The 21,374-nt window shown below is 46.2% G+C and overlaps 1 protein-coding gene across 1 annotated transcript in view; it reads left to right on the plus strand.

The window, feature by feature from the left end:
- RUFY4 (RUN and FYVE domain containing 4) overlaps positions 1 to 21,374 on the plus strand; it is a 239,506-nt gene that overhangs the window by 69,515 nt on the left and 148,617 nt on the right. The window contains exon 2 of the mRNA XM_069616819.1: positions 16,963 to 17,031. Within this exon, the coding sequence (XP_069472920.1) occupies positions 16,963 to 17,031 (69 nt within the window). The remainder of the gene's footprint in view (positions 1 to 16,962; positions 17,032 to 21,374) is intronic.

Raw genomic sequence — 21,374 nt, forward strand, 5'->3', positions numbered from 1 at the left:
GGTTGGATAATTTGCACTGTTGAACCCTCTCTCGGTCCCTTGGTGAGGCCTCTGGTTAAAGATGGGTCTGTAACATAGGAGAGCTGGATTCAATACCAGATTGTCTTTATGTTTTCCCACCCCCCTTGGCCTCAACTCCTTCCTCCCCCTTGGGCCTTCTCCTCACCTTAATATTGTAAAAGGTGGATACTCTGTCCTGTTCCTCGTGGCAGGGGCGCGTAGATGTGGGGGGCGAGCAGCGACTAAGGTTTGCTGCTTTACAGTCTCTATATGCAGTTCTTATGTTCCTCTTAGTTTGAATAATAATGTCTTGCTTCTTTCCTTTTAGATATGGAAAGGTATTTTGGTGTTGTCATGCAGTTTGAAGATGAGCATGGGCTGGTAGGCAAAAGCGCAGTGTGCGCAATGCTGTTCGTTGAGTAATGCGCGATGCGCGGCGCTGTTTCACCTTTTATAATGCTAACATGGGTCTTTTCTCTCCTTGCAGGTTGCGATGTTCCTCACCGAGCGCCGTAATGTTCCAGCAATGATACTGACCAGGAGATGACTACCCAGGTATGAATTGTGTGGCTTTCTTCATTCGGGAGGAAACGTGCGTAAACGCTTACTAATGCTGTCTTTCTTTCTCTTCTCTCCAGGTTATGGTATTCCAGGATGCATGCAGTGCCGGATGATGGAGTTCATACTTTCAGGTTAGTGGAACTGAAGTCAGTGATGGATTGAAGACAGGATACTGTTCCAGGTAAGTTTCGTAGTGTTCTTTCTCTCTCTGCAGGTCCTTGGTTTCAGGTAAGCTGGCATCAAAGAACTGGACACGGTGAGCATTACGCTGCCCACAGCAGAATAACTCAAAGCATGTTCTGCTGTTTGGGTGCGGTTTAAATAGTCTCAGGTAAAGTAGTCCAGGTAAAATAGTCCCAGGCCTGCCACACCCAAAGTAGTCCAGGTAAAGTAGTCCCAGGCCTGCCACACCCAAAGTAGTCCAGGTAAAGTAGTCCCAGGCCTGCCACACCCAAAAGACTAGACCGCATAGCTCAGTTCCTTGTAACTGAGCTATGTGTGTGCCTCCATGTTGGCCGAACCCCCCCCCCAAGTTAAATAGTCCCAAGTAAATAGTCCCATTCTAATGTTGGTCTTCATGATGGTTATGAGCCTGGCGCCAAAGGCGCCAGGACTGACTCCAAGAGAGTCTTGGATGAGGTTTTAAGGCCTTTGACCTGGCCCTAACTTGAAGGCTGACTTGCCAGTGAGGTCCAGGGGCAAGGGTCATGACAATGACATATGTTGAGGAGGGTAACCAAGAGACAAATCAGTCATTGGGGTTGTTGGCCTAGACTATGGAAAGAGTGGAACAATCTTTATGATTGGCTGGGCTCTTGAAATCCCTTACTGTAAGACCTTCCCTGTTTCCAAATAGAGCCTCAGTAGCTAGTAGCCCCAGAAGGCGATCATTTTGGGCAGCTGGACTCCCGCCTCGCTCTCGCAGAACTTGTGGAAAGCTTCCACTGAGTAAGTGAACAAGTAAAATGTGATGCAGTCTTGTTGGGGATAGGGTGGAGGGTAGAGGGTGTTTGTGATAGTGGCTTATTGGGTTAGGGTGGAGGGGTGTGAGATGGTGTTTTGGGGGTGCTGTATGGGGCATATGATGTGGTCTTTTTGAGCTTTGATTAGAGGCAATATTGAAACTTAGATTCATGTTAAGAAAAATAAAGATGTGTGTGGTGATAAAGAAGATGCTGTGCATCTAAATTGTGCAACGTTATATGTCTCACGCCAGGGCATGGTGTTTTCTTGTGCGGTCAGGACTCTGCCAGAGTACCTCTTAAAGTAATCGCTTCCTTTTTAGTCCTGCAGTGTGAGATGCCCTACACAAGCGACATATTGGTCATGCGGATGCTACTCTTCTTCCTCAACTTCGCTTAGAGGACCTCTGTGCTTCAGGAAAGGCACGTTTGCAATATTGTGCAACATGCAGCCTATGCAATGTATTTGGGACGCATGCTTCAGGATGTCACATGACCTCTCTCAAGGGGCAAGGTCTGATTAGGTGCCTGTTCATGGTTCATCTTATGTTTCTTCTTGTGTCACACATTACATTGAGGAACCATACCAGGAATGGGTATTGTGAGGGCATCTTGGGGTAAGACACAGACAACAGATTCAAAGTTCAAAAATTAATTAATTTTATTAACTTAAATGTCAGGATGTAAAAACGCCTATCTGGCCTTATACTATGGTGGGAATTCCCTACCAAACCAAAACTAAGGAAAGTCAAAGTCAATAAGTTCAACTTTGGAATCGGTGTCCAAAACCTATACTTGCGCTCATTTTATACAACGTTAGGGATGTCAATACCCAGGAACATGTGCAACACAAAGTTCAGAAATGGGTTCAGCTTGTAGCGTTCTCTCAACTCCCTTCCCCAAGTATAAAGCAGTTCTTATGAAAAGACTGAAGATTGTCTTGAGTATCAAAATGATGTAAAGTTGAGCAAGACTCGGAGTTTCCTTCCCCAAGTTTTAAAACACAGTTCAAACACAAGGGGCCTCATTACGACCTTGGCGGAGGACCATGGTGCTATTAGCACCATGGTCCATGGCGCTAAGGTCGCAATTCCGCCATGGCGGATTGCGGACTTACCGCCCCATTCCGAGGTTGGCGGGGCGGTAAGTCCCCAATCCCCATTTTACCCGTCCCCATTCCCATTCTTGCCCCATAGGGCATAATGGGAGTGGGGAAGGCGTTAATTACGCCACCGTAAATTACGGTGGCGTAATTAACAACAAGGTCCCTTAGCGCCATGGATTTTAACGCCTGCTAAAAGCAGGCGTTAAAATCACCATGGCGCTAAGGGAACTCGTAATCAGGCGGTAAGGGTCGGCGCTGTTAACGCTGCCGTAAACCCCTTACCGCCAGGGTCGTAATGAGGCCCAAAATCTTGGGGCTCCGTCCTCAATACAAAGAAACAACTCGAATCTCAGGAATCCATTCCACAAGACACAATTTCCGTGAGGTATTCAGATAAGGGTGTTTCCCCAAAGTTCATTTCCCAAAGTTCCCTTCCCTTGGAGAAAATATTAACATTGTGTTCACTGGCCTTGGCATTCACTTTTTAGTTCAACATTTGCTGGCCTCTTTATATTTATATACAGTGCTTTTGTAGAAATAACATAGTTGACAGTTAATGGCAATGTAAAGTTTACTTCACTTTCAATGTTGTCATCCGATGTCTGTAAATGTATTGAGAAAGCTTCCCTTCTCTTGATTCCCTCATAAGTTAAAGATGCAGCATTCAAAATGGTACAATTTTATAAGTTGAAAGTTCTCTGCTGTTCAGCACCCGTGTGACGTGTTAATAGTTTTTGGAAAGTTACTTTCATTCATTTTGTTGTAAAAACCCTGAAACTAGCCATTATTTCAGCCAAATGACAAAGTTACAATTAGAGGATCTCTGTAGCACAATCAAACTCGCAAGAACTATTCTCGATCCTCAAAGAGTTTGAGGGTAATTTACCCAATGGTACAACACTACCCAAGGACTCTACCTGGTGTCAATCTGTTCATGATGAGATTAACAGCAAAATCTTACCTCACCAACACTCTATTGCGGCTCAACAAATGAAATGTGCGAAGAAGAGTACCAGATCCCCTGGGCCCTCTGATCTTGCTTCTTCTCCACTAAATTGTCACACTTCCCATGCTATAATTCAGTTTCAGCTATGTACAGAGACCCAGATTTGCCAAATTGTTGCCGGCATGAAACCCACCTCATGTTTAGGAGATAGTTGTCCTTCTACCGTCTTTAAGGCATGTATTGGCACACTTGCCCCCGGGATAATCAAATTGGTCAACCTGTTTTTCGGTGAATCCGCTGCACCCTTGGTCCTAAAAGAGTCATGGATAATTCTGCTCATTAAGAAAAATAATCTGGATCCCAATATAGCTAAACGCTCTAGACCAATCTCAAATGTTCCATTTCTTTTGAAGATTTTGGATCGCGTTGCATATATACACCTCCAGGAGTTCGTAGAGAACAACAACGTTTTGAACCAGAGACAATCTGGCTTCAGACACATGCACGGGACAGAAACCACATTACTCGATCTTAAATCTAATATTGCTCATATTGTGGATAAAGGCACACCTGTTCTCTTATTGTTGCTTGACCTTGCTCAGCATTTGACCTGGTTCATCACTCATTAGTCACAAGGCTGAGTGAACAGGCACACTGCTCTGGCAAAGCGGCTCGATTGGTCCTATCTTTTCTGGGACACAAGAGCACCAGAGTTGCTGTACAAAACGCTATCTCAACGCCCATGTTTACCACTTGCAGGGCACCACAGGGCACCACAGGGCTCTTGTATTGCCCAAGTCTGTTCAATATTTATGTCATGCCACTTCTTGCTCTTTTGGATGACCTGGGTCTGCAGTATGCCAATTATGCAGATGACACTCAGGTCATCGTAGAGTTAACTGGCTGTCATAGCAATGATTCTAACACCATCAATAGCATTTTCAACTCCATCCAGGATTGGATGATTTCAAACTCCCTTGCTCTCAATCCCGAAAAAACTGGACTCTTAATCCTAGCATCAGGACAAATGCCCTCATTACAACCCAGGTGTTCAGGGGTTAACGGCGCCGTAAAAGGTGGCAGTACCGTTAAACCCTTAACGCCTGATTACGAGGTCCCTTTGCGGGTGGCACTTTAACACCTGCTTTTAGCAGGCGTTAAAAAACCAACCCGCAAAGGGACCTTGGTGCTAAGTACGGTGCCGCAATTTGCGGCACCGTACTTAGCGCCTTCCCCATTCCCATTGAGCCCTATGGGACAAAAATGGGAATGGGGAAAGGCCAGGGCAGCATGGGGAATTACCGCCCTGCCAACCTCGGAATGGGGCGGTAATTCCCCATTCCGCCATGGCAGAGTCGGTAAGTTACCGGCATGGACCATGGTGCTATTAGCACCATGGTCCAACGCCTGGGTCGTAATGAGGGCCTTAGACTCAAAACCATGTCTCCTGACTACAATAGTTTTCTTATAGCAGGAAATCTTATCAAAGTGTCCAAGAAGGTGAAAACTTTGGGTGTTGTGCTGGATGCAGAGTTGTCCATGTAACCCCATGTTGCCTCAGTTCGGGCCGCTTGTGGGTATGTGACCAAACTATTGAACCACATTCGCCCATGCATTTCTTTAAAAAATAGATCCCTCCTCGCTATGGCCTTGGTTAACTCTCGCCTTGATTACTGTACCAGCCTGCTGGTGGGGACATCAAAGGTGAATCTTCAGGCCCTGCAAGTAGCTCAGAACAGGGCAGTCAGAGCTGTCCATGGTCTCACCCAGAGGGAACATGTACCAAATGCAAGACGAAATCTTCACTGGCTTCCTATTAAGCAACGTGTCACGCACAAGTTGCTCTCCTTGACTTACAAGTGCTGTCATGGTGAAGTCCCGCAATACCTGATCAACCGCCTCTCTGCCCTTCCACCTGGTCGCTGCCTGCGCTCCTATGATCCCCGTAAACTCAACCAACCTAGGTATAATCTTAAAAGCTTTGGTGCCTCCACATTTGACGTTCAGGCTCCATCATATTGGAATAAACTCCCGCATGAACTCAGGAAGTCCAAAACCATTCTCGAATTCAAGAACAGTCTCAAAACTCACTTGTTCAATCTTGACCCAGACTAGACTGCCCTTCTCACAGATCCGCTCAGATTAGACCCAGTTTCTTCAGCTTTACCCTTCCATTGCAATTTCTTATGTTTGTCCTGTTTTGTATTTTGTGCGCTTTGAGACGAGTAGCGCATTATCAACACTACAAATAAAGAAATAAATGTGGCATTCAAAAATGTTTCAGTCTTTGTAGCTTGAATATTCTCAGCCATTCGGCACCTGCGTGATATGTATTAGGTTTCAGTAGAAGTAACCTGATGTTGCCACACATCTTCTCCCAAAGTGCATCAGACATCTCCTCGTTCACACTTTGAGACCATGTTTTCATTAAAGGCTGGTTTCTTTCCTTGGAAGACACAGTGAGTTTATATAATGTAGAGGACAGATGACCCTGCTTATCAGCACTCATAATATGTTCACCCCAATTATTCTCATCTACTTTCATTGAGGTTTTAACCGTTTTTTTAAGAATATGGTAATCCAAATTTGAACAACCAGGAACATTCCAATTCCATCTGAGCTGGTTGTAAGTAATCCAAGACTCGTTAAACACCTGCGGGCGAGTTGCCTCTTATCATCCTCACTGTGCCATTCCTCCCTCAAAAAGCAGCTGCCAATTCAGTGTATCCGTCAGATACGTGTTCATCCGCAGGATAAGGGCCTTCAGACTCTTTGTCTGGTGATTAGCTAAACAATCCCTACTTTGGTGGCAACTGCCAGTCGTTGCCAAGTGTTGATTTGATAATGTATCTTCATTAACTTGACAAGGTTTGGAATATTTATTTAGGCATTATATGATGGGTGACTGGGGTGGCCTTCGGTGCAACTAGGCATTGCCATTGTCTTGTGCTGATGGCCTTATCCTTTTCCAATGTAGGCTTGTGAGCACTATGTATTTAGGCCACGATATTAACCAATTTTGCCACGCATATCAACCATTACCACCACCCTTTACCTGGAGTAAAATGTTCGAGATATTTCTGCAATTTTCAGGCTATTTAATAACTCATAATGAGGCAGTCAATTCTGCATGTGATTACCAACCTATAATTAGGCAGACAGTAAAATCAGGCAGAATTGAAAATATCAACTGTTTTTACTGTTACAGCCAAACATATAACTTTTTAAAGTTCTTTTTTTAACTGGAGTTTCACAGGGTGCATAAATAGAACAAGCACTTTGAAAGTGCATTTGAGGACCATAATGTTTAGGGAGTTCTGCATAGTTAGTGCTGTTTCTGAATCACTTAAAACAGCACCAAAAAAACAAGGTAGATCAGGTTTCAAAGTCATGAACTTTAATTTGTAAAGAAATGCTTGGATGGCTCCAGATCAGCCCACCTCCAAACCATGAGCCCTTACAGACTTCACCCACATCATCTAACCAGATAATTCTTCAAACCTATAGTCAGCCCACCTAGGCAACTCACACTTGTGCTTGGAAGGAATCCAAAATGCTTCTTCCAGGATCATCGCTGAATCCAGAAACAGATCCACTGATTCTCAGTTACAGCCAGAAATGAGCTTCAAGGTCCATTTCCTCACCTTCAGCTGAAGGGCAGCATCAGCCTCTCCTCACCAAAAGGATTAAATCCTCCCCATGACCCACACATGACCTCCGCTCAGCTAACCCGATGGTAATCATGTGCTACTCTTCAAATGCATGGACCGCACTGACAGCCACACACTCAGACCCTCTTCAGTGATCTTAAAATTTTGGGGCTGGCCCCCCTAGAATGGGGGGCCTGAAGGAAGTCCTTGGGGGGTGCAAGGGTCTTCCAAAAGGGCGTATGGTGACTGCTTTTAATAGAACATACTTGCAGATATGGCATCTGGGGGCTAAGCACCAATATTATTTACTCAAGGGGGGTCTCGACAGCAGGGTCTGACTGAGGCCTAACATTGTCTCAGGCAGCTCCGAAAAAGTGGCCCACAGTTGCAAATGGGATCTCATTCCTTTTGTGACACTGTTTGAATATTACCCAAGGGGGAAGTTTTCGAAAAAATGTGATGCAAATTGTGCATTTTAAAGAATGTTATTCAGCCACACTGATCAAAACTATTAGCCGCATGGTGAAGTAATTCATCAAACTGGACCACATTAGCCAAAACAGTGGTCCACTTTGACCCATAAATTGTGTCCCACAATTGCATTTTGTGTTTTTGGTTCGGCCATGGGCCTATTGCGCTATAGGCCAGTCCGAACCTGTTCGGCAGCAACATTTCTACTCAAGAGGGGGTTCAATGTAAAAACGTTTGAATACCAGTGCCCTAGACGCTAGATTAGCCAAATCCAATGTACCCTTATTGCCCACAGAAAGCCCAGAAAGACCCGCCAGCTCAGATGATGTGCTTCTCATGCAGGAGAACTGTTTGACCCCAACTCTCGCCTCGTGGTCAACATTTCCAGCTGCACAGATGTCTGACGCTCTGTAACATCCACGCCCAGAGAAGACTATATTTGTAACGTGTGTGATACAAATGCTATAAAACAAATCTAGGCCTTCCCTCAGTACCATTAGTATCAGACACCATTAGTATCAGACACTATTTTGGAACATATACTGTTAAGAGGTTTGGGTCTATTTGACCTAAAACATTTGACCTAATCACATTCGATCAACATTATTTGACTTTTATTTTCGGTCTAAAATATGGGGTGAGACCCCCCACAACCTTCCACTTCCCCTCAACCTAATCTATACCCTTACCCACCCCCATATATAAATTTAATTAGATTTGACCGAAAAAAGGTCAAAAAAATTCGATGAAATGTTTTAGGTCAAATGTTTTTGGGTCAATTATGCTAATACCGTGAAAAGATACAACGTTTGTCTAAGTCGCCGAGACAATATTTTTGGATCGTGTTGTTAAAGAATTCAACTAAGGACAACATGAGTATACGAGGAGGACCTATGGATGCTCGGTGTGAATAACATTATATGATGGTGTGAAATGGCACCTTGTGACATACAAGATGTATTTAGAGCTGAGGTTCTGTCTAAATATATGTGTGGAAGTGAATGATTTTCCATACACAGTCACATGGATTATTTTGGGAGATTCTGAAGATCACATCCTTTAGAGTAAAGTACCATAAGAAACCAGGCAGGATGATTGCACATCAGTAGAATTGGTTGTAGAGATCGAATGAGCAATTGTCCGACCCATTAGAAGAGAGGACCTAGAGCATATAGATATGTAAAGTAGCTGTAGGTAGCAGTTCATTCAATACCACGTCATTGTAACCCATTTCATGTTTGTCAGTTTAGCAATGGAATGGCCGACTGGACAATTCTTATGTGAGAATGTTTGTGAAACCGGTACTCGTATGAAATGGCTCTGCTTAGAATACAAAATGAGGTGGGTGCAAGGTGGTACTTGTTTGTGCTTCTGAAGAAGAACAGCTTGGTTGGTACCATGTACCAGCTGGTCGTTTGAAACAAGCAGACCTAATTTTTATTGGCAGCCTTAAGTGAAATAAAGGGATCTGTCTGCACTCAGTTGGAAACACTGGTTAAGTGAGGGAACTGTATAAGCGTTACCCTGTGTTTTCCAAACTTCCGTTTGCTGTGAAGATAATGTTATAGTTTGGCATTCTTGTGATTGTTGCAGCCTTCTGCTTGCTGATGCTGCATAATGTCAATGACAGAACTATTGGAATCTTGTGGGTATTGGAAATCCGTTGTTCTTGTAATTGTAATGAGATTTGCATAAACAGACCTGCCCTGTGCATTCATTTTAAATGTTCTTTTATTAGTTTTACAAAAGCAGTAAACAAAAGACAATAGAAGGATAAACAGTAATCGAGGAACAATTATACATCATCCAGGGGCAACTGTCAGAGAAGCACTGTATATTAACAAGCTTTATTAAAACGTCTTAGATCCGTGACAGTTCCATTTGCCTGGGAATGTCTCTTGCACTGTTCACCCCAACCCGCTCCCACCCCCCTCCCCCACTTGGGATAATGTACATCGTAAGTATAGTCGTTTGACACAAACATTGGGAGCGCAAATTAGCGTTGTGCAACATCTGTCATCACCTGGGCTGCTGGGAATAAGTCTCTGGGTCTTCACAATATCATTCAAAGCACAACCTCACCGGGTTAGGTATCTGAGGGTTCTTCTGGCTGGGAGTCTGTGATAGGCGTGATGTGTTTATTCTTAAAGTCCATCCATAAGGTTTCACATTCGGCTGATTTTTTGTACAGGGAGGCTGTGATCGTTTCCATAACATATATGCTGGTGGCCAGCTTGATCCATTCATTCTTCCCTGGTGTTAGGGGAGACTTCCACTTAATCGCTATCAAGGCTCTCGCCGTCAACAGGAGCTGGGGGACCAGACCTCTCATCCGAAGCCACTCTCCATCGTCTCTCTCCAGGCTGAACAGCACAAGGAGCGGGTCGAGCTCTCTATGGATTCCATCGATCTCCTTGATCCATCCCAGGACCTCGGCCCAATACACTGTGATATGCGGGCAGCTCCACCACATATGCCAGTAATCCGCAGATGCACCACAGTCTCTCCAGCATCTCGGGCTCAGCGATTGAAACATTCTAGAAAGTTTAAGTGGATCATAGTGCCACCTGTGTAAGAGTTTAATGGCGTGGAGCTTGTATTGGTTGGACAAAGAGGCTTTGGGTGCAGCTCTGCACATTAAGTCCCATTGGTCGGGGAGTATCTCTTCACCCAAGTCTTTCTCCCACCTGGCCCTGAGGGGGTTTGTGGATCTATCCCCCGCGGCAATTAGTGTTTGATACATCGCAGATATGAGACCTTTCATTTCCGTTCTGGAGTCCAGTAGTTTCTCGAAGGCGGTAAGAGCCCTCTTCAGTTTCTCTCTCCACTCAGGTTTCGTTAGCACTCCCTTCAATTGGAGAAAGTGGAATGTCGATAGATTACCTATCTCCAATGCTGTGGTAAGGTCCGGAAGCGTTATGAATGAGTCCTTTCTTTGGAGTTGGCCCACCCTCTCCAGGCCCGCCTCGTACCATGCCTGAAACCGTTCTAAATTCGTGATATGGTCGTTTATGCCTGGGGACCACAGGTGACTAAGTGGGGACGGCCAGGTTGTAACATCTCGCATCTCTTTCCCAGCGTGCCAAATGCTCCATATGGTGGTCAATATGGGATGGTGTTTGATTCTCCTCTGGACCCTCTGATAAGGAGACCATAGCCCTTCCGCCACCGTGGCGGGGGACAGATAGTGATTGTCCATTTGTACCCATTGTAGGTGTTTGTGGTCTCTAAAGTGCGGGATGAAGACACGTAGCTGGACGGCTTTGTAGTAAGTGAGTAGATCGGGGAGGCCTACTCCTCCTTTGTCTTTGGGGAGTACGAGTGTGTCATATGCGATCCTCTGCCTTTTCCCCTGCCAAATAAATCGCATCATGATCTTCCGGGCCTCTGTGAAGAATGTTTTGGGCATCTCAACTGGGAGCATCTGAAAAGGGTAGAGGAAGCGGGGGAGGCACACCATCTTGACGGCGTTGATACGTCCCAACCACGAGACCGTCAATTTACTCCACTTTTCAAGGTCTGACTCGAATCGTCGGAGAAGGGGGGGGAAGTTGGCGTCGTATAAATCGCTTAGGGATCTAGTAATCTGTATCCCCAGATATTGCAGGTTTGTGTGCTCCAGAGTAAGCCCAAGTGGAAGAAACTTGGCATCATTCTCATCAGGGGTGCCTTGGAGGGGAAAGAGGGTGGACTTTGACTTGTTTACTCTGAATCCGGAATAGTGGCCATATTCTGCTATTAGTTTTAGGGCGTGGGGAATAGAGTCATTGGGTTTGGTCACGTGTAGGAGGATATCGTCTGCATACAACGCTACTTTATATTCCATTTCTTCCAGCCGTATACCTTCTATAAGGGGATCTCCTCTAAGCTTCTGGGCCACGGGTTCTAGGGATAGTGCAAACAGAATCGCGGAAAGGGGGCATCCCTGTCTGGTTCCCCGGTGCAGCGGAAACCACCTGGAATACTCCCCGTTCACAAATATCGATGCTTTGGGGGAGGTGTATATCGCTCTTATCCCATCACAGAATTTGGGGCCTATCCCTACTTTCTGGAGGACTGCTCTCAGGAAATCCCACTCCACCCTGTCAACGGCCTTCTCTGCATCAATGGATAAGAGGACCGGGTCCTCCGGTAGGTCACGTGCTGCGTGAATGAGATGCAGAGTCTTGCGCATGGTGTCGGCGCCTTGTCTCCCGAGAATGAACCCAACCTGGTCAGGGTGAATCAATTTGGGCATCAGGGTTTCCAGTCTTGCGGCCAACACTCGAGCATAGATCTTGGCGTCGAGGTTAAGGAGAGAGATGGGGCGGTATGATCCACATAGTTTGGGGTCCCTGCCTTCTTTGGGGATAACTGTTATGAGGGCTTTCTTGAAGGATTCAGGGGCGGCCCCAGTGTCCACTATCTCATTAAAAAGGTCGGTGAGGAAGGGCGAGAGTTGGTCACAAAAGGTTTTGTAAAAGCCCGCCGTGAAACCATCCTCCCCCGGGGATTTCCCTGTCGTTAATCGTTTAATAGCATCTCGTATCTCATGCTCAAGTATTGGGGCGTCAAGGAGCTCGGCTTCGGCAAGTGTTACTGTAGGCATATTGATTGAGGATAGATAGGAGGACCCGTCAGATTGGGTAGAGGCCAGTTCAGAGGTGTATAAATTTTGATAAAAGTCAGCAAAACACTCAGGGATTGAACGGGATGGGTCGGTAGGGGAGGTGGTGGGTTCCGTTATCTCTCTCACCTTACGTTCTTCCCTTCGTTCCCTTAGCCTGGCAGCCAGTAATGCACCGGCCTTGTCCCCTTTCTCATAATACGTCTGTTTGAGGAACTGCAGTTTCCTCACCACCTGGCCCTGTTCCAACAATCGTAGTTCCTCCCTTTTAAAGTGGACTGCGTCACGTTTGGCGGGGTCTCCCCCTGCATCCCCTCTCACCTCCGCCTCCAGCCGATGTATCTCATTGCGTAGTTTATTTTCTATAAGTTTGCGTTCCCTTTTTTTAGAGGAGCCCTCGCGCATCAGTATTCCCCTCCACGTGGCCTTCCCAGCCTCCCAAACCACTTGTTTGGAGACCTCCCCGTTGTTGTTTGCCTTGAAATATTCTTCAATCTCGGTCTCCATTTCGCTTTTGAAAACTGCATCATTCCAAAGGGACTCGGTGCAGCGCCAAGCTCCGCCGGGGGTTGGTAGATCAGTCCATTTGACGTCCGCCAGAACCATATCATGATCAGACCATGTTATTGGGACGATTCCAGAGTAGCTTGTGGATTCCGAAAGGTCAGGAGAAAGGAATATATAATCTATACGTGTGCGTGTGCCATGGGGATGTGAGTAAAAGGTAAAGCCACTTTCGTCCGGGTGTAAAGATCTCCACACGTCCCGTAGGTCGTATAGATCCATCATGGCGGCGAATTCAGTACGGTTGCCCTTGTGTTGGGCCAGCAGGCCCGGCGTGCCTGGTCTCCAGTCCACAGCAGGGTCCGCCCATTGATTAAAGTCTCCACCTAGGATGAGCTGGCCCGCAGACTCTAGCATAATTTTAGGGATCGTTTTCCTAAGGAATGCAGCCTGGCCGCTATTGGGTGAGTATATAGTAGCAATTGTGACCTGGACTCGTGCAATTCTCCCCACTATTAGAAGGGCTCGACCACTCACGTCAGACCAAGTATTTTCCAACGTAAATCCGAGACCTCTCTTGATGAGGATTCCAACCCCTGCCTTCCTGAGTGGGCCGGAGCCCCAGTATTCCGTACCCCTGCGTCTACTCAGGATTCTACGCTCTTCTCCCCTTGCAAATTTCGTCTCCTGGATGAGGAGAATGTCTATGTCAGATCTACGGAATTCTCTGTGGACCAGCGATCTCTTAGTAGGAGAGTTCAGACCCTTCATATTCACTGTTCCAATCCTCAAGAGACCTTTATCCTTAAACTGCTCAGGTGAAGCCATCGGTGATTAGGGTTTGAGGATCACGCTTTCGTTGCAGCCAGCTAGATTCACCGATTCTCAGTGGTATCCGGACGGTGACATTCCGGAGTGCACCCAATGATGCGCATACATTTCCCAAGTGTCTCTGACCCTTAACCTCTCCCCCACTGTTCCATCGTATCTGGAAAAGCTCAGTTGAGCCTGGGAACTGGGGGTGCTGCCTAGGCAGCTGTTGACGGCGTCCGGCATGGGCCGGATGGCATTGTGCGGCCCGTTGGCGGACCATCAGTGGGGACCGTTGCTTCACGGTTCCGGTCAAGTGTAACATCGCAATTTAAGGGTGAGCCCCCTTTTTTGTTTTCCAATCCCCCCCACAAGAAAAAAAGACTTCAACAGTTCAACAGTAAAGGCAACAAACATATAAAAGTTCAACGTTACGTGTGTTCCCGGGGCCTCCCGCAAGAGTTTACGCCATCGATTAGTTCAGAGGGGTGCCCCGCCAGCGGTGGCACCCCAACGGCTGATATTGCTTCTTCCGAACTCTGCGGGGGCCGGGGTCTTGTTCCTCACTGGTAATCACATTTGGCCGGGTCGTTCACATCTCAACTCCTTTGTTCCTTATCCGGTGTGTTATTGGCGCGTCTGTATTTTCTCGATCCCTTCACCCTCTTGCGCCTGGGGCCCTGGAGCTCCCATTGTGAACCACGCTGCTCATTGTCACCTCCTTCGTTGCCCTTCGAGCCTGTGCCAAGAAAGTCAGCGATACAATCCTTAATCTCGTTCTCTGATCGTAGCACAATTTTTCTACCTTCGTGCTCAAAGGTGAGCGAGAAAGGGTAGCCCCACCTATATCGTGTACCTTGGTCCTTGAGCCATTTCGTCAGGGGGCTGCAGAGGCGTCTAAGTGCCAATGTTAGTGACGATAAATCCTGAAAAATCGTGATCTGGGCACCCCCCAACGTGAGTGGGCCTCCAGATCTCGCCTTCTCCAAAATCCTGGTCTTGTCCTGATAGCGGTGGAATTTGGCTAGGACAGATCGCGGGCCGCCAGACGGTCCACCAGCTCTGTGTATGCGTTCGGTCGCGGGCTCATCAATGTCTTCATCGGCGGTGAGAATTTTTATGATGTCATATATGGTATCTCTGAGGTCTTTTTCCGTTTCTCCTTCGCGCTCTGGGATACCGAAAAAGCGGAGATTGTTCCTCCTCTCCCTATTTTCTAAGTCGTCCATCTTAAGCCGCGCTTCAACCTCTCTTTTCTCGATGTTACGAATTCGTACATCCATCTGGGTTTCGAGGGTATCGATCGATGTTTGATTATTTTCCACACACTCCAACCGCTCCTCAAATCTGTCCATCCTCTGGGTAATTTTATCGATCTTGCCGCCAAGGTTGGCTCCCATGTTTTTTATCTCATTCAGTAATGTGGTAATGTCTCCTTTAGTGGCGGCAGCACCCTCCTCCGATGGGTCCGTGGACATATTTGTTGCAGGCCCGCGTGGCGGGGGGAGAGGGTCATAGGCAAATCTGGCTAGTTTGTGGAATGGGTCCATATAGCCCGATCCGGGTTAGAGGAGGCACACGCCCCTGGGTAGGGGGCACTTCCCTCTATAGCGGCCTACAAGGTTGCGAGTTCAAGGCTGTTTTCCACTCTCGGTATCTCGTGTGGGTTAACGTGGAACCGTCGAAGGTTTAAAGTCGTCCAGAGGATCGGGCGCCTCACCTCTTTGTTGTCACGTGGCTAGTGTAGGCCGCGCCCGACTCGGAGTGCGGCCTAGTTCCTTGGTGGGCCCTCTGTTGTTTCCCAGGGCAGGAGAGGGGGTCCATGCTGGGCGGTGAGCGAGGGGCACTCCGACACTCCACTGCGATTTGGGGGGGGCACGTCGACGGGGAGACCAGAGGTCGAGCGTTTGCCATCCAGCGCGGTCGTGTCGGGCCAACTGGTTTCATTTCCTCTCCTCCGACGGGATGAAAACTTCAGATAGGGTTTTCTCGGCTTCCCAGCCCCGATTTCGTTCGGGTTTTCTCCTGGTCCGTGGGGAGATGTTCCGACGCCTTATTCACTGGTTTGTCGCCGTGGGGGGGGTCGCGACGTGGGGGCTCAAGTCACTTCGCGGACCATCGACGACGGAGCTCACACGGAGGAGGCGATCATCCGTGCGCCCCCTGGTGGCCAGTCGCCCTGTGCATTCAAACCTTATTTATTATTACTAGTGGGGTTGTATGAATGTAACCTTCACAGGCAGAAAACTAATAAGGCAATTGTATGAATGCACCATCAATATTTAAGAAAGGTCTCCCTCTTCATGTCCCTGAAGAAGTTGTGGGAGAGGATGAAGTGACTGAAACATGGAGCTGTTGTGTTTTGGGATACCTTTTTTTTATTTTAAAGTAAAAGCTCAGAAGTGGCCATAGATGCCGGTGTAATTACTCACAGGTGGAAAATGATAGTGTTTTTGAGTGTGTATAGTATAATGTGTCGTTGCACTCTCAATGTATACAATGTTGAGTATTTTTTTTCTTATTAAGGAACAGCATGCATCCACGGTGTTCATGAAAACACGATATGTAGTCATGTTTTGTTTCATAAAAATGAGTCATAGAATACTTCTTCCTGCTTCTTTATTCGCCTGACATAACTTCAGGAGGCTGGTTTTTCTGACGTTCTGTCTTCCTGAAAGAGTATTAAATGAAATGAAGGTCAGAGACCAAGCCAGCCACAGTTAAGGTTTTTTTACAGACTTTACTTCCTGCATACCCATACAGATGTTACTGTCTGGGGTGAAGGGATGATGACTTAAATCTTTCTCTGGGGTTTCCTTGTCCCCTAAGGAGGAGTCATCTCCCTTCCCTGTCCCCTAGAAGCTATTAAGCATAGAGGGCTGACTTTCCTAGACACAAAGGGGGTGGCTCCCCTTTCGAAGGTGACAAACTCCCTCGAGTAGTCACAGTTTGTAGATGCATATGAGTGTGCCTGTTTGTGTTTTTAAGTTCAACTGCAACACAAAATAACACTCCACACGGGAGAGCAAAAAGAACATCCGCCCACTATGGCTGCATAGCAACTGTTTTAATCCCATCCAAATATATCTGTGAAATGCTTCCCAAACCATGCATGCAACTCTGTATTCCCTCCCTTTACTTTGCTGCTCATTTTGAAATGGGATTCCCTTTAACTGTGTGAGGTTTTCCATGATTAGTGGCTGTTTTACTTTCATTCTGTGCAGTGTACACATGTCTACATTGCTGTCCAATAGTTTCTTTCTTCGCTTCGGGTGTGTGATTGCTCATAGTCCTCTTCAATTCCTATTGGATAGCAGCAAATTCTGAAACAGATTTTTCTTTTTCAGATGGTCCTGAGCTGAACAAAATCATGGCCGGAGACGCAGAGCTTGTCCGTGTCATCAAAAACCTGAAAGGTAAGACCTACCATGCATAATCCACCCTAAACACATAGGTTACAAAAATGGCGTTGCCAAAGAGACTGTGGTCCCAGCTGAGAGGTAGAGTGGTCTGTGAACAGCCAATGAATTCTTGGAAGCACTTAGGAGTCTGTCACCTGACCATCACACCTACCCCATGACCCTACTGTCCTTTTGGGGTGTTTTTCTTTTATGGAGATTCATATCGTCAACATGCCACTTTGCCTTTGTCTAAGCTGCCGTCCATTTCAATTATCATGGTTCTCAAACGCCAATGATAATGGTTGGTTGCTATATTTGCCAAATGGAGACACATTCATAATAGTGAATCGAGATATTGTTGTGGGGCAGTCAATTTCAAATTGGAGTTTGAAAATATAAATTCATATTTGGAACACTCAACTATAAGGCAACATCTGAGGTTTCATGGTGGTACTTGGAAGAAGTGTGCCTTCTTGATGAATTAATTACATCTTGGTAGATTCTGGATCTTCCCCACAGATTTCTGAAGGTGTGCTTGCTCCATCTATGCCAGGAAAAGGTATGATCACTCAATGGGATAACATCAGATCCATGGAAGAAGCTTGATTCCAAAGTTTCTAAATCTGGAGATATGTTACTTCTAAAGCAGAAATGCCCTGGTGTTAGGGGAAGGGCTGAAGAGTGTACAGCATGGTCCCCAAAAACTGCATCCCTCCATAAAGTCGCAACAAGCTCCAAATGGCTATCAAATATGGGCAAACCCTAAGCTCTCGTCTGCGTCACATCTTGGAGCAATGCATCCACTGCTTCTGCCCCTCGATCAGGATCCCCCCGTCTCTGCATGTGGGTTGCTGGTTGTCACCAACACGATGGTGCTGGGGATGATCCTCGAAGACTAGATCCACAAGAGGGTGTTGTGTCTGCTTCCTCATTGGCGGCTGCAATTGGGGTTCTCTATGAAGTTGGTGCAGGCAAGAGGGTGAATGTGCTCGTGCCCCCCAGCAGGTGGCTTTCTTGGTGGAATGCAGCTATGACATAACCCTTGGCATCCTGCTGTGGCCAGTGCTGCAGTGATGGGGACAGATTGTGATAGTGGTGCTGACAGGCATAGTGACAGTAGAGCAGTAGGGGGTGGTGGCGGTAGAAGTCATGGCTGGTATAGCATTTGCGGCAGTGCACGCGGGGATAATGCACGTGGTGGTCAGTTGGTTCGGGTCACCTGGTTCCAGATTTGGAGGTTTTCCCAGCTAGGGCATGTCCCAGTAATGTTGCTGTCCTTAGATGTGGTTGCACCTGTTCAGAATGGCCTGAATGCAAGATTTAGTGGATGTACTACTTGTTCCCTAGTGTGTCTGACACACATAACATTTGTACTGTGGAAGACTGTCATGGAAATTGGACAGTTGGTCTTGCATGGATGTTTTGCATGCCCCATGTCTGACCTGTCCACACATTGTGCTCAACCCAGCTGGTAATTAGTGGTGCTAGGCTCAATGCAGCCATGTGTCTAAATGAGGTCATGACTATGCTGTAACTGAACTGGAAACATTTTTCTTGAACACTACAAGAGAGAGGCCTAACATGGCGATGATGTTATAGCTGCAGACCAAATGATCTTGCAGATTGTTAAAGTTGCCGGGGTTATCAATTCACTGCCCCCCCCCCCATTCAACTGTTTTCCACTATTGACTTGTTTTCCTTGCACATGTTCCAAATACCTAGTGGTATGATGCTGGAGTTTAGAAAGGCTAGCCTTACATTGCAATGTGCTGTATGGGACATGTATGCCTATGTGTTGCACTTTTCTTAGGCACGGCGTGACCCAGCATGTTACGGGAACATATGTGCTATGTGGCTGTGTTACACTGGAGCCTTTATCTTATGGCTATGTTTGACGTGACCGCAGTGGATAACCAGATGGCACAGGATCAGATGTTCACTGTTGTGTATTCTCTGTATTAGCATGGGGGCGACCTATTTGACTACAAGCCACTGGTTGCAGGTGTTGCAGCTGCCAATTCCTTGTATATAACCCTCCTCAGTGCCTACAATAGCGAAGGTGGGAAATGCCCCTTAATCCGAGGGATGAAGGTATAGTGGTGTTGTGCTCCCACCAGTGACCAGTGGCCTCTTGATAGTCCGTAATAAAAGTCCAAAGACAGTGCATCAAAGGTACTCGGCTTGGTGGAGGTAGCCATGATCTTGTCCCCTATGGTTTCCCAGAGTCTGTTGCATTTCTGGGCAGGGATTTGGATAATATCATTAGAGTGTCTCATCTGCTGCCTCCTCAGCATGAAGCATCATCTCCACATTGAAAAAATGTCAATTTGTCTTGGCGGTTTCTGCTGCCAGCACCTTGTTCCTAAGCTCTGAGTTCACCTTGGCCACTCCTTTGAAATTGTAGATGAGCAGGTGGATGCATTTTCCCTAGCTCCTGCCCCCTCACCTCCATCATATTGGAACAGCAGGAGAAGAGCTCCATGTGGCATCCCAGGTGTAGTCCCAATACTGCATTGAGTGTATGAGAGACGATATGCACTCAGGAAACCATACTGAATGTACCCTTGTAAAGAAAGAGTGGAAGGATGTCAGCACGCACCATTGGACATCATGGAGTGCTGAGTGAAATCTGACAAGGGCACAGGGATGTCATGAAGAAGATATAGGAGGACATACAGAAACGATATGAAAATACTTACAAGTCATGATGTTACGGCAGTAACGAGACAAACAGGTATGAAATGATAAAGTAATCATGCCTACAAAGAAGATGAAGTAACTTGTTGATCAATAAGTTGAAATATACAGAAACGCAAGGTAGATGAGACATATATAAGCTTGCTATAGAGGAAAATATAACATGGCTAGGACGGCCAGGATAGGAAGATAGATGTCGGCTCGTGTAAAGATTCTATTCAGCTACCACAGAAACAGACCAGGGGTGCAGAGTCAAGAGACGTTGAAGAAACAGTGTTGTTTGCAAAACAGAGGAGTCTATATTGGCCTGGGATCAAGGATGCTATTTTGAGGAATAATTGCAAGGCAGAAAGAGAGGCAGACGGATAAGCAATGTACATAGGACATATTTCACTCAGATTAAAGACGATGAAAAGATTTGCAAGATCCAAGTATTGGACAATTAACAGTGAATACGGTCTATACAAGATCGAGTGAGCAAGTCTCTAGAGGCCAAGAGAAGCAAGAACACCCAGTATAAATAGATCATTTAACAGTAAAGAAGAGGTCAAAATGGACCAATTTGCAGTCTCCTCACGCAAAATTCAGAAGTCAAAAACAAGGGCTATTCATTAATCTTTGGATGAAGATAGTGATGTCCTTACACTCCCTCAAATGTCCTAAAACAGAAAGCAGGCTACAAGATCAACTACAGATGGGAAATGATAGCTTATGGTTTGACTTATGAGAGATAATGGACTAATTGGGAAAGTGGGGAGTAATCTGATGTGGGTTTCATTTTGCTTACACGCTGCTATCAAGCCAAATGTCCAAGGTTGGGTGAGCATGCCAACCAATCAGAGGGTCTATGGGGTAAAATGTTTTTACAATGTTGCATAGACCAATCTGCTGCCATTTTCTCTAGTATAATCAGTATTATACATATTTAGAGGGTTATCAAGGCATGCCCTACAGATAAGGGGCAGCCAATGATGTACTAACCACTATGTATACCATAGGTACATATGTTCCCTTAACTAACCCATCCCTTCAATAGGTATTGTAGTTTGCCATATCGGATGACATCATAGATGACACATATTGGGGTATATAACTTCTGTATAATCAAGTTTCTGTGTGAGTCTGCGAGCATTATTCTGTTTTTCACCCGTTTGCCCTGCTTTATTGAACTCAGAATAAAGTAGTATTTTGCTTAATTTTCGGAGTCTTTACGGTTATTTGGTCTGAGATCTGTATTGGTAATTCCATCTAGCACAAGAGACGCTTCAAGGTGCTAGAGAACAAAAAGGAGGGATACTCCAATGGTGACATTCAGAATAGATTCTTATTTTCAAAGTTATTGCTGCACCACTTTGTCTCCCCCGTAAATGTGCTAATTAAATTTTATCATGCAGTAATGTTCTTTCCGCATTCAGAGATTACTGTTACTGCACTGATATCGGTAAAAGCCATAATAAGACGGAGAAAGCTGCATTAAGCTGCATTTAGGCATGAGGCGATGCTTATTACTTGATGCAGAGCTTTCAAAACTCATTTGGTACTTCGAGAGAAGCAACGATGATAGAGTATCACACAGCCAACCCACCAGTCAAAAGGTATGTGTATGTGTGAGAGTGAGGATTTGTCTAAATGGACTGCAGAATGGAGCCCTTGTTCCCTCT

This window comes from Ambystoma mexicanum, chromosome 9 (genome assembly GCF_040938575.1).
Source record: "Ambystoma mexicanum isolate Mex_15411 chromosome 9, UKY_AmexF1_1, whole genome shotgun sequence".
NCBI classification, from domain to species: Eukaryota; Metazoa; Chordata; class Amphibia; order Caudata; family Ambystomatidae; genus Ambystoma; species Ambystoma mexicanum.